General features: G+C 37.7%; 1 protein-coding gene across 5 annotated transcripts in view; it reads right to left on the reverse strand.

Annotated features, from left to right (window-relative positions):
- LOC121938836 (abl interactor 2-like) overlaps positions 1–17,404 on the reverse strand; it is a 49,844-nt gene extending 32,440 nt beyond the window's left edge. Inside the window, exons 1-10 of one of the 5 annotated variants that reach the window (XR_015777747.1) lie at positions 17,130–17,404; positions 16,074–16,186; positions 14,829–15,001; positions 14,507–14,671; positions 14,214–14,260; positions 12,886–13,289; positions 11,750–11,888; positions 11,071–11,192; positions 10,722–10,845; positions 9,698–9,939 (exon numbers count right to left, since the gene is read on the reverse strand). Coding sequence is in view for 1 of the 5 variants with exons in the window: in XM_088083818.1 (XP_087939944.1) it covers positions 13,201–13,289; positions 14,507–14,645 (228 nt within the window). In the remaining 4 variants the exon portion in view is untranslated. Of the gene's footprint in view, positions 1–9,697; positions 9,940–10,721; positions 10,846–11,070; positions 11,193–11,749; positions 11,889–12,045; positions 13,290–14,213; positions 14,261–14,506; positions 14,672–14,828; positions 15,002–16,073; positions 16,187–17,129 lie in introns of those variants that run through there. The other 4 variants (XR_015777745.1, XR_015777746.1, XR_015777744.1 and 1 more) reach the window with 4 other exon arrangements.
- Between the last annotated feature and the right edge of the window lie 1,127 nt (positions 17,405–18,531).

Consider the following 18,531-nt stretch of genomic DNA (forward strand, 5'->3'; position numbering starts at 1 on the left):
ACCCTATTTAATGCAGTTTTGACCTATTTTCAGCAGTTTTTGAGACATACCATTTTTTGACATTTTTGCCATACTATAGCCTTGCTTCTTGGGTGATTTTTTCGACATGCCAAATTGTATTGTTTTTGGCCGTTTTTGAATCTTTCTATGCTATGGCGAGTCTAAACACGCTTATTTACTGCAGTTTTAAACAGTTTTCAGCAGTTTTTGAACATGCCATTCTTGACGTTTTTGCCATACTATAGCCTTGCTTCTTGGGTGATTTATTCAACGTGCCAAATTTTATTGCTTTTGGCCGTTTTTGAAACTTTCTATGGTATGGCTTGTCTAAACAAGCTATTTAATGCAGTTTTAAACTGTTTAAAGCAGTTTTTGGGACATGCCATTTTTTGACGTTTTTGCCATACTATAGCCTTGCTTCTTGGGTGATTTTTTCGACATGCCAAATTTTATTGTTTTTGGCCGTTTTTGAAACTTTCTATGCTATGGCTAGTCTAAACACGCTATTTACTGCAGTTTTAAACAGTTTTCAGCAGTTTTTGGAACATGCCATTTATTGACGTTTTTGCCATACTATAGCCTTGCTTTTTGGGTGATGTTTTCGACATGCCAAATTTGATTGTTTTTGGCTGTTTTTGAAACTTTCTATGCTATGGCATGTCTAAACACGCTATTTACTGCAGTTTTAACCTGTTTTCAGAAGTTTTTGGGACATGCCATTTTTTGCCATTTTTGCCATACTATAGCCTTGCTTCTTGGGTGATGTTTTCGACATGCCAAATTGTATTGTTTTTGGCCGTTTTTGAATCTTTCTATGCTATGGCTTAGTCTAAACACGCTATTTACTGCAGTTTTAAACAGTTTTCAGCAGTTTTTGCACATGCCATTTTTTGACGTTTTTGCCATACTATAGCCTTGCTCCTTGGGTCATTTTTTTGACATGCCAAATTTGATTGTTTTTGGCCGTTTTTGAAACTTTATATGCTATGGCATGTCTAAATACACTATTTACTGCAGTTTTTAACTGTTTTCAGCAGTTTTTGGGACATGCCATTTTTTGACGTTTTTGCCATACTATAGCCTTGCTTCTTGGGTGATTTTTTCGACATGCCAAATTTTATTGTTTTTGGCCGTTTTTGAAACTTTCTATGGTATGGCTTGTCTAAACAAGCTATTTAATGCAGTTTTAAACTGTTTAAAGCAGTTTTTGGAACATGCCATTTTTTGACGTTTTTGCCATACTATAGCCTTGCTCCTTGGGTCATTTTTTTGACATGCCAAATTTTATTGTTTTTGGCCGTTTTTGAAACTTTCTATGCTATGGTGTGTCTAAATACACTATTTACTGCAGTTTTTAACTGTTTTCAGCAGTTTTTGGGACATGCCATTTTTTGACGTTTTTGCCATACTATAGCCTTGCTTCTTGAGTAGTGTTTTCGACATGCCAAATTTTATTGTTTTTGGCTGTTTTTGAAACTTTCTATGCTATGGCATGTCTAAACACCCTATTTAGTGCAGTTTTAAACTGTTTAAAGCAGTTTTTGGGACATGCCATTTTTTGACGTTTTTGCCATACTATAGCCTTGCTTCTTGGGTGATTTTTTCGACATGCCAAATTGTATTGTTTTTGGCCGTTTTTGAATCTTTCTATGCTATGGCGAGTCTAAACACGCTATTTACTGCAGTTTTAAACAGTTTTCAGAAGTTTTTGGGACATGCCATTTTTTGACGTTTTTGCCATACTATAGCCTTGCTTCTTGGGTGATTTATTCAACGTGCCAAATTTTATTGTTTTTGGCCGTTTTTGAACCTTTCTATGCTATGGCGTGTCTAAACACGCTATTTAATGCAGCTTTAAACAGTTTTCAGCAGTTTTTTGAACATGCCATTTTTTGACGTTTTTGCCATACTATAGCCTTGCTTCTTGGGTCATTTTTTTGACATGCCAGATTTTATTGTTTTTGGTTGTTTTTGAAACTTTCTATGTTATGGCGTGTCTAAGCACGCTATTTACTGCAGTTTTAAACTGTTTTCAGAAGTTTTTGGAACATGCCATTTTTTGACGTTTTTGCCATACTATAGCCTTGCTTCTTGGGTCATTTTTTCGACATGCCAAATTTTATTGTTTTTGGCCGTTTTTGAAACTTTCTATGCTATGGCGAGTCTAAACACGCTATTTACTGCAGTTTTAAACAGTTTTCAGCAGTTTTTGGGACATGCCATTTTTTGACGTTTTTGCCATACTATAGCCTTGCTTTTTGGGTGATGTTTTCGACATGCCAGATTTGATTGTTTTTGGCTGTTTTTGAAACTTTCTATGCTATGGCGTGCCTAAACAAGCTATTTACTGCAGTTTTAAACTGTTCTCAGCAGTTTTTTGGGACATGCCATTTTTTGACGTTTTTGCCATACTATAGCCTTGCTTCTTGGGTCATTTTTTCGACATGCCAGATTTTATTGTTTTTGGCCGTTTTTGAAACTTTCTATGCTATGGCGAGTCTAAACACGCTATTTACTGCAGTTTTAAACAGTTTTCAGCAGTTTTTGGGACATGCCATTTTTTGACGTTTTTGCCATACTATAGCCTTGCTTCTTGGGTGATTTATTCAACGTGCCAAATTTTATTGTTTTTGGCCGTTTTTGAACCTTTCTATGCTATGGCGTGTCTAAACACGCTATTTAATGCAGTTTTAAACTGTTTAAAGCAGTTTTTGGGACATGCCATTTTTTGACGTTTTTGCCATACTATAGCCTTGCTTTTTCGGTCATTTTTTCGACATGCCAAATTTTATTGTTTTTGGCTGTTTTTGAAACTTTCTATGCTATGGCATGTCTAAACACCCTATTTAATGCAGTTTTGACCTATTTTCAGAAGTTTTTGGGACATACCATTTTTTGACATTTTTGCCATACTATAGCCTTGCTTCTTGGGTGATTTTTTCGACATGCCAAATTGTATTGTTTTTGGCCGTTTTTGAATCTTTCTATGCTATGGCGAGTCTAAACACGCTATTTACTGCAGTTTTAAACAGTTTTCAGCAGTTTTTTGAACATGCCATTTTTTGACGTTTTTGCCATACTATAGCCTTGCTTCTTGGGTGATTTATTCAACGTGCCAAATTTTATTGTTTTTGGCCGTTTTTCAAACTTTCTATGCTATGGCATGTCTAAGCGCGCTATTTAATGCAATTTTAAACAGTTTAAAGCAGTTTTTGGGACATGCCATTTTTTGACGATTTTGCCATACTATAGCCTTTCTTTTTGGGTGATTTTTTTGACATGCCAGATTTTATTGTTTTTGGCCGTTTTTGAAACTTTCTATGCTATGGCTAGTCTAAACACGCTATTTACTGCAGTTTTAAACAGTTTTCAGCAGTTTTTGGGACATGCCATTTATTGACGTTTTTGCCATACTATAGCCTTGCTTTTTGGGTGATGTTTTCGACATGCCAAATTTGATTGTTTTTGGCTGTTTTTGAAACTTTCTATGCTATGGCGTGTCTAAACACGCTATTTACTGCAGTTTTAACCTGTTTTCAGAAGTTTTTGGAACATGCCATTTTTTGACATTTTTGCCATACTATAGCCTTGCTTCTTGGGTCATTTCTTTGACATGCCAGATTTTATTGTTTTTGGTTGATTTTGAAACTTTCTATGTTATGGCGTGTCGAAGCACGCTATTTACTGCAGTTTTAAACTGTTTTCAGAAGTTTTTGGAACATGCCATTTTTTGACGTTTTTGCCATACTATAGCCTTGCTTCTTGGTTGATTTTATCGAAATGCCAAATTGTATTGTTTTTGGCTGTTTTTGAATCTTTCTATGCTATGGCGAGTCTAAACACGCTATTTACTGCAGTTTTAAACAGTTTTCAGCAGTTTTTTGAACATGCCATTTTTTGACGTTTTTGCCACACTATAGCCTTGCTTCTTGGGTCATTTTTTCGACATGCCAAATTTTATTATTTTTGGCCGTTTTTGAATCTTTCTATGGTATGGCTTGTCTAAACAAGCTATTTAATGCAGTTTTAAACTGTTTAAAGCAGTTTTTGGGACATGCCATTTTTTGACGTTTTTGCCATACTATAGCCTTGCTTTTTGGGTGATTTTTTTGACATGCCAAATTTTATTGTTTTTGGCCGTTTTTGAAACTTTCTATGCTATGGCGAGTCTAAATACACTATTTACTGCAGTTTTTAACTGTTTTCAGCAGTTTTTGGGACATGCCATTTTTTGACGTTTTTGCCATACTATAGCCTTGCTTCTTGGGTAGTTTTTTCGACATGCCAAATTTGATTGTTTTTGGCTGTTTTTGAAACTTTCTATGCTATGGCATGTCTAAACACCCTATTTAGTGCAGTTTTAAACTGTTTAAAGCAGTTTTTGGGACATGCCATTTTTTGACGTTTTTGCCATACTATAGCCTTGCTTCTTGGTTGATTTTATAGAAATGCCAAATTGTATTGTTTTTGGCTGTTTTTGAATCTTTCTATGTTATGGCGTGTCTAAACACGCCATTTACTGCAGTTTTCAACAGTTTTCAGCAGTTTTTTGAACATGCCATTTTTTGACGTTTTTGCCATACTATAGCCTTGCTTCTTGGGTGATTTTTTCGACGTGCCAAATTTTATTGGTTTTGGCCGTTTTTGAAACTTTCTATGGTATGGCTTGTCTAAACACCCTATTTAGTGCAGTTTTAAACTGTTTAAAGCAGTTTTTGGGACATGCCATTTTTTGACGTTTTTGCCATACTATAGCCTTGCTTCTTGGTTGATTTTATCGAAATGCCAAATTGTATTGTTTTTGGCTGTTTTTGAATCTTTCTATGCTATGGCGAGTCTAAACACGCTATTTACTGCAGTTTTAAGCAGTTTTCAGCAGTTTTTTGAACATGCCATTTTTTGACGTTTTTGCCATACTATAGCCTTGTTTCTTGGGTCATTTTTTCGACATGCCAAATTTTATTGTTTTTGGCCGTTTTTGAATCTTTCTATGGTATGGCTTGTCTAAACAAGCTATTTAATGCAGTTTTAAACTGTTTAAAGCAGTTTTTGGAACATGCCATTTTTTGACGTTTTTGCCATACTATAGCCTTGCTTCTTGAGTAGTGTTTTCGACATGCCAAATTTTATTGTTTTTGGCTGTTTTTGAAACTTTCTATGCTATGGCGTGCCTAAACAAGCTATTTACTGCAGTTTTAAACTGTTCTCAGCAGTTTTTGGGACATGCCATTTTTTGACGTTTTTGCCATACTATAGCCTTGCTTTTTCGGTCATTTCTTCGACATGCCAAATTTTATTGTTTTTGGCCGTTTTTGAATCTTTCTATGGTATGGCATGTCTAAACAAGCTATTTAATGCAGTTTTAAACTGTTTAAAGCAGTTTTTGGGACATGCCATTTTTTGACGTTTTTACCATACTATAGCCTTGCTTTTTAGGTGATTTTTTCGACATGCCAGATTTTATTGTTTTTGGTTGTTTTTGAAACTTTCTATGCTATGGCGAGTCTAAACACGCTATTTACTGCAGTTTTAAACAGTTTAAAGCAGTTTTTGTAACATGCCATTTTTTGACGTTTTTGCCATACTATAGCCTTGCTTCTTGGGTCATTTTGTCGACATGCCGAATTTTATTGTTTTTGGCCGTTTTTGAAACTTTCTATGCTATGGCGAGTCTAAACACGCTATTTACTGCAGTTTTAAACTGTTTAAAGCAGTTTTTGGGACATGCCATTTTTGGACGTTTTTGCCATACTATAGCCTTGCTTTTTCGGTCATTTTTTCTACATGCCAAATTTTATTGTTTTTGTCTGTTTTTGAAACTTTCTATGCTATGGCATGTCTAAACACCCTATTTAATGCAGTTTTGACGTATTTTCAGCAGTTTTTGGGACATACCATTTTTTGACATTTTTGCCATACTATAGCCTTGCTTTTTGGGTCATTTTTTCAACATGCCAGATTTGATTGTTTTTGGCTGTTTTTGAAACTTTCTATGTTATGGCGTGTCTAAATACGCTATTTACTGCAGTTTTGAACTGTTTTGAACAGTTTTTGGAACATGCCATTTTTTGACGTTTTTACCATACTATAGCCTTGCTTTTTAGGTGATTTTTTCGACATGCCAGATTTTATTGTTTTTGGTTGTTTTTGAAACTTTCTATGCTATGGCGAGTCTAAACACGCTATTTACTGCAGTTTTAAACAGTTTAAAGCAGTTTTTGTAACATGCCATTTTTTGACGTTTTTGCCATACTATAGCCTTGCTTCTTGGGTCATTTTGTCGACATGCCGAATTTTATTGGTTTTGGCCGTTTTTGAAACTTTCTGTGGTATGGCTTGTCTAAACAAGCTATTTAATGCAGTTTTAAACTGTTCTCAGCAGTTTTTGGGACATGCCATTTTTTGACGTTTTTGCCATACGATAGCCTTGCTTTTTCGGTCATTTCTTCGACATGCCAAATTTTATTGTTTTTGGCCGTTTTTGAATCTTTCTATGCTATGGCATGTCTAAACAAGCTATTTAATGCAGTTTTAAACTGTTTAAAGCAGTTTTTGGGACATGCCATTTTTTGACGTTTTTACCATACTATAGCCTTGCTTTTTAGGTGATTTTTTCGACATGCCAGATTTTATTGTTTTTGGTTGTTTTTGAAACTTTCTATGCTATGGCATGTCTAAACACCCTATTTAATGCAGTTTTGACGTATTTTCAGTAGTTTTTGGGACATGCCATTTTTTGACATTTTTGCCATACTATAGCCTTGTTTTTTGGGTCATTTTTTCAACATGCCAGATTTGATTGTTTTTGGCTGTTTTTGAAACTTTCTATGTTATGGCGTGTCTAAATACGCTATTTACTGCAGTTTTAACCTGTTTTCAGCAGTTTTGGGACATGCCATTTTTTGACGTTTTGCCATACTATAGCCTTGCTTCTTGGGTCATTTTTTCGACATGCCAAATTGTATTGTTTTTGGCTGTTTTTGAATCTTTCTATGCTATGGCGAGTCTAAACACGCTATTTACTGCAGTTTTAAACAGTTTTCAGCAGTTTTTTGAACATGCCATTTTTTGACGTTTTTGCCATACTATAGCCTTGCTTCTTGGGTGATTTATTCAACGTGCCAAATTTTATTGTTTTTGGCCGTTTTTGAAACTTTTTATGCTATGGCGTGTCTAAACACGCTATTTAATGCAATTTTCAACAGTTTAAAGCAGTTTTTGGGACATGCCATTTTTTGACATTTTTGCCATACTATAGCCTTGCTTCTTGGGTGATTTTTTCGACGTGCCAGATTTTATTGTTTTTGGTTGTTTTTGAATCTTTCTATGCTATGGCGAGTCTAAACACGCTATTTACTGCAGTTTTAAACAGTTTAATGCAGTTTTTGGAACATGCCATTTTTTGACGTTTTTGCCATACTATAGCCTTGCTGCTTGGGTAATTTTTTCGACGTGCCAGATTTTATTGTGTTTGGCCGTTTTTGAAACTTTCTATGCTATAGCTTCTCTAAACACGCTATTTACTGCAGTTTTGAACTGTTTTCAACGGTTTTTGGAACATGCCATTTTTTGACGTTTTTGCCATACTATAGCCTTGCTTTTTCGGTCATTTTTTCGACATGCCAAATTTTATTGTGTTTGGCCGTTTTTGAAACTTTCTATGCTATAGCTTCTCTAAACACGCTATTTACTGCAGTTTTGAACTGTTTTCAACGGTTTTTGGAACATGCCATTTTTTGACGTTTTTGCCATACTATAGCCTTGCTGCTTGGGCAATTTTTTCGACGTGCCAAAATTTATTGTTTTTGGCCGTTTTTGAAACTTTCTATGCTATGGCGTATCTAAATACGCTATTTACTGCAGTTTTTAACTGTTTTCAACAGTTTTTGGAACATGCCATTTTTTGACGTTTTTGCCATACTATAGCCTTGCTTTTTGGGTGTTTTTTTCGACATGCCAAATTTCATTGTTTTTGGCCGCTTTTGAAACTTTCTATGCTATGGTGTGTATAAAGACACTATTTACTGTTGTTTTAAACTCTTTAAAGCAGTTTTTGGGACATTCCATTTTTTTTACGTTTTTGCCATACTATAGCCTTGCTTTTTGGGTCATTTTTTCGACATACCAAATTTTATTGTTTTTGGCTGTTTTTGAAACTTTCTATGCTATGGCGAGTCTCAATACGCCATTTACTCTAGTTTTAAACTGTTTTCAGCAGTTTTTGGGACATGCCATTTTTTTGACATTTTTGCCATACTATAGCCTTGCTTTTTAGGTGATGTTTTCAACATGCCAAATTTTATTGTTTTTGGCTGTTTTTGAAACTTTCTATGCTATGGCGTGTCTAAATACGCTAATTACTGCAGTTTTAAACTGTTTAAAGCAGTTTTTGGGACATGCCATTACTTGATGTTTTTTCCATACTATAGCCTTGCTTTTTGGGTCTTTTTTTCGACATGAAATATTGTCAAGTTTTTGGCCATTTTTGCAACTTTCTCTGCTATGGCGTGTCTAAACACGCTATTTACTTTAATTCTTAACTGTTCAAAGCAGTTTTTGGAACATGCCATTTTTTTTTACGTTTTTGCCATACTATGGCATTGCTTTTTGGGTTATTTTTTTAGACATGCCAGAAGTTATTGTTTTTGGCTGTTTTTGAAACTTTCTAAACTATGGCGTGTCTAAACACCCTATTTAATACAGTTTTAAACTGTTTTCAGCAGTTTTTGGGACATGCCATTTTTTGACGTTTTTGTCATACCATAGCCTTCCTTCTTGGGTCATTTTTTCGACATGCCAAATTTTATTGTTTTTGGCTGTTTTTTAAAATTTCTATGCTATGGCGAGTCTAAATACGCTATTTACTGCAGTTTTAAACTGTTTAAAGCAGTTTTTGGGACATGCCATTTTTTGACATTTTTGCCATACTATAGCCTTGCTTTTTTGGTCATTTTTTCGACATGCCAAATTTTATTGTGTTTGGCCGTTTTTGAAACCTTCTATGCTATGGCGAGTCTAAATACGCTATTTACTGCAGTTTTAACCTGTTTTCAGCAGTTTTTGGGACATGCCATTTTTTGACGTTTTTGCCATACTATAGCCTTGCTTTTTGGGTGATTTTTTCGACATGCCAAATTTTATTGTTTTTGGCCATTTTTGAAACTTTCTATGCTATGGGGTGTCTAAACACGCTATTTACTGCAGTTTTAAACTGTTTTCAGCAGTTTTTGGAACATGCCATTTTTTGACGTTTTTGCCATACTATCGCCTTGCTTTTTGGGTCTTTTTTTCGACATGAAATATTGTCAAGTTTTTGGCCATTTTTGCAACTTTCTATGCTATAGCATGTCTAAACAAGCTGTTTACTGCAGTCTTAAACTGTTTTCAGCAGTTTTTGGGACATGGCATTTTTTCATATTTTTGCTATACTATAGCCTTGCTTCTTGGGTCATTTCTTTAACATGCCACATTATGCAGTGTCTGGCCGTTTTTGCAGCGTTTTATTCTATTGTGTGTCAGTGCCAGTTCTCAACTGTTTTAAGTGGTTTTTGGGACATATCATATTTTGACATTTGTCAGCATGCCAAGACATGCAATAGCATAGGATGTTGCAACACAATAAAATAGCAGGTCGAATAAATGACCCAAAACGCCATACTCAGTGTTTCCCACTGATTGAAAGGCGAACACCAAAGGATTCAAAAAAGGTTAAAACTGCTCAAGGCAGGCTTTATTGACAAAAATTTCAAAGCGTCAAGTTAAAGACAACAGTTACCTCACTGGTATTTACAGGAGCTACATATCCTGTCTAACAGTGTCCAGGTAAGATAAGGCAAAAAGCACATACATTGATCTGCTGTTCCTCTGTTATCCGGAAGTCTGTGGCTTCATCACTCTCACCACCCTCTGACTCTCCTCACTGGCTGGGCTAACGGTGGCCTGTTCAAGTAGAAACATGTTGTTTCCTGTTAACGATTGTTCAAACATTTGCTGCTGCTGCTGATTCATGATCATGTTCAACATGCTCATGTTCATGTTCATGAAGGGCTTCATCTCCCTTATGGGGAATGAGCTGCCTGCGTTAGGATCTGGGTGCGAGTTTGGACCCTGTGCTGTCATAAGACTTTTTGTCGGGATTTTGGACCCTGTGCTACAGTGTGACCTTTGGTGGGTTTTTAGTCACTGTGGTATAACTGAATTTTTGGTGCCACTTTCGACTCTGTCCTATCGTACGACTTTTTGGTGCTATGATATGACTTGTTGGTGGGATTTTGGACCCTGTGCTATACTATGACTTGTTGGTGGGATTTTGGACCCTGTGCTACAGTATGACTTGTTGGTGGGATTTTGGACCCTGTGCTACAGTATGACTTGTTGGTGGGATTTTGGACCCTGTGCTACAGTATGACTTGTTGGTGGGATTTTGGACCCTGTGCTACAGTATGACTTGTTGGTGGGATTTTGGACCCTGTGCTACAGTATGACTTGTTGGTGGGATTTTGGACCCTGTGTTAAAGATACAGTACAGCAACTAAACTCTGCAACCAAATGAATAAAGTAAGCATGCAGATTAATCAATATCAAACCAACTTAAGAAAAACAAAACAAAACAAAACAAGAGAAACTGGCTCTTTGCTTATTTAGTGAGTCAGTCTCTGATGTAATCACTATTGTCACGACTCAACAGATACGACCATCAAAAATATATGAGAGGGATTCACCTGGAGGAGCTGAAGCGTGCATTCACCGCTACGTTTTCCCACGAAGCTGCGCCGTTGGTGGGCGTCGGCCTGTGTTCCTCCCGCAGGTTGTGGCTCCGGTGAGCTGTCCGCTGTCTTGTTCCTTCTGTTTATAATAATAATAATGTTTATGTACATAGCACTTATCAAAACCAACGTTACAAATTGCTGTCCACTTAAAAATCACAACACAAACAGGAAAAAAACATGAAACACGACACAGTGTGAAAATAAAATAACAATATACAAGAAAAAATGTATATTGTATATTATTGAAAAATTTAGAATAAGTGGTTGAGAACAAACTCAAAACAGTGCAAGACTTTGGTACCATCAGCTGGCAGCCTCCTATCATGGTCAGTCTCGTCTGTCCCGTGTCCCTCTGCCATGGTGTCTGTCCTCCTCTCAGCGCTGGACGCACCCCCTCACAGCTGGGCTGCCTGTCCTTGATTGCTGTAATGAGGAGTAAAACACACACACAGACACACACACAGACACGCACAGACACACACACACACAGACACAGACACACACAGACACACAGACACACACACAGACACGCACACGCACACAGACACACACACGCACACACACACAGACACACACAGACACACAGACACACACACACACACACACAGACACTTATGTGATATTATTATTCCACATGCTATACTGTGACTTTTTTGGTCGTCAGCAGAGTAGAACCCAGATCAGACGTCTTTCTCTCTGCTTTCATCAGGTATCAACAGAACAAGAAATTAACTTAAGCTAAACAGGATGAGCCAACACACATCCCCAAATTCAAAACACAAACCAATTATTCCCATCAAGAAAGCAAATATAGCAAAGAAAAATAATTCACTCAAATAAACGGGGAAAAAGAAAGTAATCCAGCAACAACCACATGACCCAAGTAAGCATGCAGGTCATCATCAAACCAGCATCAGCTGACAACAAGAGAAACAGACTTTCACAGATACGACCATCAAAAATATATGAGAGGGGTTCACCTGGAGGAGCTGAGGCGTGCGCTCACCGCTCCGCTTTCCCACGAAGCGTGTCCCCGTCTCTGCAGCGGCCTGCTGCGGCGCCATTGGTGGGCGTCGGCCTGTGTTCCTCCCGCAGGTTGTGGCTCCGGTGAGCTGTCCCCTTTGGACATTTGGAATAAGGACTTTTTGGGACGTTTTTTTCTTTAAAAAATCTTTAGTGAGTTTTTGATGAAAACATTGTGATAACTTTTCCACATTTCCATGCGCATACAAATAAAAACAAAAAAAGAAATCATTGCAGTAAATGATACGTTAGCTTTGTTTGTCATGATCCATTTTAATAAATAAGGCAGTTCTGTTACAAACAACATGGTCGATTAAAGTGGTGCTAAAGTTGACTTTTTTCAACATTTGAAATCGTGACTTTTTCGCTCTTTTTTTGCTTTCCATCTTACAGTGCAAATATTCAACTGTACAAATAAACAGATTATTGGCATCATGTACAAGTTTAAAGTCTTCGGCTGGAGTTAAAGACACTTACACATAAAATCCCTCTGAGAGTCTCTCTGGATTCACCCTGACAAAGTTTTCGGATTCCTCCATATTTGTGTCGGCAACATTTTAAACCTGGCGTTTCGTCGTTTTTACAAGGCAGTTTTCATTCAGGGGATTTGTTCACCACGTTCCCTTCCAGAGGTTTCTATCAACACTGACAAACTTACGGCGTCTCTGAGGCTCGAAACACTTCAGCCTCTCCAAAACAAAACACTTCCCCAAATAACCACAAGATTCAACCACTACAACGTTTCAGAAAACATCATAAGGTTTTAAAAAACACTTTTGTTTTTTGAGATGTATTAGGAAATGCTGATTTGTTTTGAAATGTGTTGTTTTCTGACATTTTTGTAATTGTAATTTTGTTTTTTTGTGAGATAAAGTTTTGTTGTCGAAAGCTGTTTTTTTTTTTCTGAAATGCTCAATGTTTTGTTTAAAAAATGTTTTGTTGTGGAAATGTTTTTTATGGGTTTTTTTTAAAAATGCTGTTGTTGTTTGTGAAATGTTGTGTTTTTTGGAATGCTTTAGTGTTTTGACCCTCAGGGCCACCGTACACAGACAAACCTCTGTGGAGTGGCCGGTTGGGCGCGGCCTCCTCTCACCTCCTCTGTTGGACGCTCCTCCTCAGAGAAGCCGCGTCCGCTGGGCTGCGTCCCTCAGGACGCCGCGGCCCCGAGTGTGGACCTCCACAAACCTATCGAGTGTCTGCGTCTCTGACCGTCCTCAGACGTGTCTCCAGCGTCCAGGATTCATTCTCTCTTCATTTCCAATAATCGGCCATCTTCAGTGGGAAAAACCCATCAGAGGCTCAAAGGCGAAGCACAAACTATTTCAATTCATTTGTGTTCAACGTAGAAACTTGGTGGCCGACTGGAACATCCTGATATACTGGATTCAACTGGAACCAGTAACGTCCTTCATCTTCGCCTCCTCCTCCTCCTCCTCCTCCTCCTCCTCCGCAGCAGCAGCAGCAGCAGCAGCACCAGCACGCCGTCGCCAACCGGAGCTGAAAGACAAATAGAGCGGAGACGCACAGATTAAAGTCAGGGATAAAGCGTGTTTGTGTGCTCTGATGTCAGCTGACGTTTGCACTCCAACAGCTTGCGATAAAGCAAGCCCAATCTGGCCCCTGACGGGGCCCCCGGTGGCCCCCCAAACATTTTCTGATGTACAATAAAAACAAGTGATTGACTCTGTGAATAGTTTTTGTCCTTTTGGTCTCCATAAGGTGTCAGAGACATAAAACAGCATCAAAATAGAGCTTGTTGATCAAAAAAAGAGCCAGAGGAGGATCCCCCAGTTACCCTTTAATTAACCCAATTTTTTGTAGATGGAAAAGAAATAGATATATTGTGTGAGTGTAGCTGCTGACAGTCTGGGATATGTCAGTGTGTGAGTGTAGCTGCTGACAGTCTGGGATATGTCAGTGTGTGAGTGTAGCTGCTGACAGTCTGGGATATGTCAGTGTGTGAGTGTAGCTGCTGACAGTCTGGGATACGTCAGTGATCAGCAGCTACATTGACTGTGACAGGTCACCTAGTGGAAATAGCATGTATTTCCTCCATATGCCAAATATGGTCAAAATGACCTCATCAGGTGGAAAATAGTCAAAATGACAAATTCAGAGTCAAAAGCCCAGAATGACACCCAGAAATAATACAAGTCCTGTTTTTCTGCTCTGATGGCTGTGGGATCAAAAATGTCAGTTTGAATGGGTTTCAATGGAGCATTTTTGGACCTGAACAGTCTGAATGTAACTATTTAGTTTCCACAGTGTATTTTAGACTTATTGTAGGAGCTGAGCTGCAAATTCACTGATTACACTCAAATACACAATCTGGACTACATTTAGGACACATGCATCAACACACACACAGTTATCACAACAGGAAGAAGAAAAGAGACTAAAATGAGACATTTTGAGACTTACTGGACTCCTGAACGCAAGCGACGAATCCCGTCAGAGGAAGCTGAGGACTAAACGGGGGGGGGGGGCACACAAACAAACAAACAAACAAACACACACATTAAAGTTGTGTAAATAAAAAATAATTAACCCCGTTCACCCACAACCTCTAATGATCTGAACAGTCTGTGTGTGTGTGTGTCTGTCTGTGTGTGTGTGTGTGTGTGTGTGTGTGTGTGTGTGTGTGTGTGTGTGTCTCCTCTGTGTGTGCGTGTGTGTGTGTGTGTGTGTGTGTGTGTGTATGTGTGTGTGTGTACCTGGGCTCTGGTTGAAGTAGGGGCCCCCGTTGACCTGGTTCTGCGTTTCTATTGGCTGGCCGGTCACAGAGGGGGGGCGGCGGTATGGCAGCGACCCCCCGACCTGAGGAGCCTGCTGTCGGGGCTGAGGACGGTTCATACTGAAGAACTGAGGGACGATGGGACCTGAGACAGAGGACACAGGACGGGGACGGACGTGAGGTCCACGTTTGTGAATCCGGTTGTAAACAGGAAACATTAATAAGAAAAACTTTCCCCAAAAGAAATGAGCAAAACATTAAAAGAAATTAATGAAAGTAGAAGAAAATCCCCAAACCATTACCCGAAAATTATTTAGAGAACAAACGGGGGCGTTGGCGGCTCAGTGGGCGAGTGAGCCGGTGCCCCATGTGCAGGGCTGAGTCCTCGCTGCAACAGTTGCGGGTTCAACTCCGGCCTCGGTCCTTGGCTGCATGTCGTCCGTTCTCTCTCCCTCTTTCACACGTAAACTCTGTCCTATCAAATAAAGGTGAAAAAAGCCCAAAAATATCTTTTAAAAAAAAAGGTAAAAAAACAATCAAATATATGACCATATAAGGAGTGCTTAAAAATATATATAAATGTTATAAAATAATTTTAAAGATGCAATCATAATTATTAGAAATACAGTTTTTCTCCAACTTTTTTTCTTTTTTGCCTTTACGTTTTTTTCTAGCTTTCTTAGAATATTGTTAAATCTACTAATTTCTTGTGCAACATTTCTTTCCAAGTTGTTTATTGTCATTTCCTGTGGTTTTTTTTTTGCCTAAATGGATATAATCTCAGCTCAGCTGCAATCACTTTTTGGCAAGTAAGAAATTGCATTTTATTTGTTGCATTGGCCCTTTAAAGGTATTTACAGGTAAAAAGGGACTGCGGCAGCCACAACCTGTCAAATATAATCACTCTGAACGAAAAGATGGTAAGGCAGAAACAACCTTTTAGTGACAAGACCTGAGCTGCAATCACATTTTGGCAGGTTTTTATGTGTGTATGGGCTCTTCAGAGGTATTTCAGCAGGTAAAGGAGGTGAAGAGGACTGGAGTGCTTCTAATCTCGGCACAGAGCAGCTAATAAAATGCAGGCTCATAAGGAGAATAGCAGATAATGCCTTTTTTTTGCCTCTGATGTCAGCTGATAACGTTTGCACTCCAACAGCTTGTGATAAAGCGAGCCCAATCTGGCCCCTGACCGGCCCCCGGTGGCCCCCCAAACATTTTCTGATGTACAATAAAAACAAGTGATTTACTCTGTGAATAGTTTTTGTCCTTTTAGTCTCCATAAGGTGACTATTAAAAAATAATAAAATAATAATAAATAAAAAATAATAATGAGAAATAACAACAGACACTCAGTACTGAAATCACAGCAGGCAAAACAGGACAGCAACACGAGACACTGAGAGAGCGTGTTTATCTCTGCCAGACGGTCACATTTAAACACACACACACACACACACACACACACACACACACCATGTAACACACGACTGTAATAAGTGTAGCGTGTGCGTGTGCGTGCGTGCGGTTGCAGGCGTGCGTTGTCTCACCTGCTGCGTCCTGTGGTCTCCAGGTTTTGGTCTCAAGTCTCCAGGTTCTGTCCTCACCTGCTCCTGTCTCACTGTCCTCCAGTCCTTCATGTCCTCAGTGACACTCAGTCACCCTGAAAACACATCAATCATCAATTAACAGATCTAATCATTTAAAGTAAAATAATATGATAACCAAATTAATTTGATTTCATTATTAATCATTGTATATTATTATAAGTGAAATTGTTATAATTAAGTAAAATGATAGTAAATTTCAGTAAAGTGTAAATAGAATAATTTAAAGTGAAATATACAAAATCTAATTAATTTGATCTCATTATTAATCGTTTTAAATTAATTCAATTATTGAAATTATTATTATAATTAAGTAAAATGACAGTAATTTTCCATAAAATGTAGATATAATAATTTAAAGTAAAATAATATGATAATCGAATTAATTTGATTTTATTATTAATCATATAATTATTGAAATTATTATTATAATTACGTAAAATGATAGTAATTTTCAGTAAAATGTAAATATAATAATTTAAACTAAAATAATTGTATAATATTTTAAACACAACAATAATATATCTATAAAATAAAAACGTGAGAAAAGATAAGCAGCCCATCTTCATGTCTGCATGTCTTGTCGTGTTTAAGAACCTCAAACCAAACTCCATTTAAAAATCTGACAATTTAACATTTAGATCAATGTCAACACTTCAAATATAGAATTATAAAACAAGTCACGAATGAAAATGATTCACTTTTTAATTCGGCACAACCTCTTTACAGTTTTACTGTTTTCAGGGACAGAATCACATGTAAAAATAAAGACTGAACGTTGCTGAACAGGTGACAGTGAGGGGCCGAGGACACGTTAGCACGCCCGCCACACCAAACTCCGTTTAAAAAACAGACATTTTACGATTAACATGAAAACATTTCTGATTCCGTCATTTTGCACTTCATTTTTCACATAAACTTGTTCCGGAATAAACTGCATTAGAATCCGATTTAAACCCGATAAATTAGTTTTAAATTAGAAAGAAAGTTTCTGCTCACTTTGTTTTTCCGCCATGTTGGCTGTTAGCATCGTGCTAACAGGAGCTAACTAGCGCCGGTTAGTCTCCGTCCCGTCCACCGTGAACTCCCGCGCTTTTAGATCAGCAGCAGAATTTAAAAACGAGTCTCACTTCCCTCTGGACCCTCTCGGATCATCCTGGATCCTGTCAGACTCTCCCGGGCCCTCCCGGGCCTTCCTGGACCCGCACGGCCCATCGTCTCGCCTGCCCGCCTGATTTTGCTCTGATCCTGTTTACGCATGCGCCATCTACGGCAGCCTCACTTGGACAAACAAGAGCGCCCGTCTCGGGAGTATGAAAAGCAAAATGTGCATAAAATAAAACTGATTATTGATGAAAACAACTTGTGATTTAAAAAAGGTTTGCGAGTGAGAAGTTCCACAACAATTATTTGACAATAATAATAAATGATATTAATATTATTCATTTATATATTTGTCATTATTAGAATATTGTTATATTGATTATATATATTCTTATTCTGCTTGGCTAATTATGACATTTCATGGGTTCTTTTGGAGGTTATTGAGGATGCTGAACCAACTTCTGATATTTTTTGATACATTTATGTTTTAACCCATTACCGTCTGTTTACTATACTTAGCATGTTAAGTAAAAGCCCTATAGATAATTTTCTGTTAGAGATAGAAACATGAAATTTTCTGTGTTAAGTGTCAAGATGTGGCTACACATGTCAAAATCAAAATTATTAACATCTGAAATTTATCATGCCTTTATTGATAGATAATCGCAAAAATAACTTCAGTACTTATTTTATATGCTTTATATTATACATACACTGGACTACATACCACTGAGTCCTATGGTACCAAAAATGTGATACAAGTCCTTATAGTTTTTGAGGTACAGCCATTTCTGTAACACTATTTTTAGGTTAGTCACATAAGGTTTGCGGTTTTATCACTTTTCCTATAAACCCTGGTGGAAACAAAGGTTCACACGATAGCGCGTTCAAAAAAATCCACGCACTTCATAACCACATAGACTGAAGTAAGAATATGTTGTTAGGGAGAAATATTGAGAAATATGGTTCGATGACCATGGAGTCGCATGAATTCTTATGTGGTTTACTACTACCGTCTCAGGCGGCACAGATGGGACAGTCCTCCTACTCCCAGCAAAACAAACATTTTGACTTCTTACCGGTTTGACCCTCAGAGGACACCGTGGTTTGGGACCGGTTGCAGTGTATAGTTGGTACCGCTGAGTGGCGCTGTTGTTCTTCAAAACTCTTCGTCCGCCTCACACCAAACCCCATTCACAAATCTCACCATTTTAATATTTTACGGCCTCCCTCAAACTGCACACAGTGTAAATAAAAATGTAAAAAAAAAAACAAAAAAAAAACTGTAACAAGTCAG

This window comes from Plectropomus leopardus, chromosome 10 (genome assembly GCF_026936395.1).
Source record: "Plectropomus leopardus strain MGB_pleo_1.0 chromosome 10, ASM2693639v1, whole genome shotgun sequence".
Classification (NCBI taxonomy): domain Eukaryota; kingdom Metazoa; phylum Chordata; class Actinopteri; order Perciformes; family Serranidae; genus Plectropomus; species Plectropomus leopardus.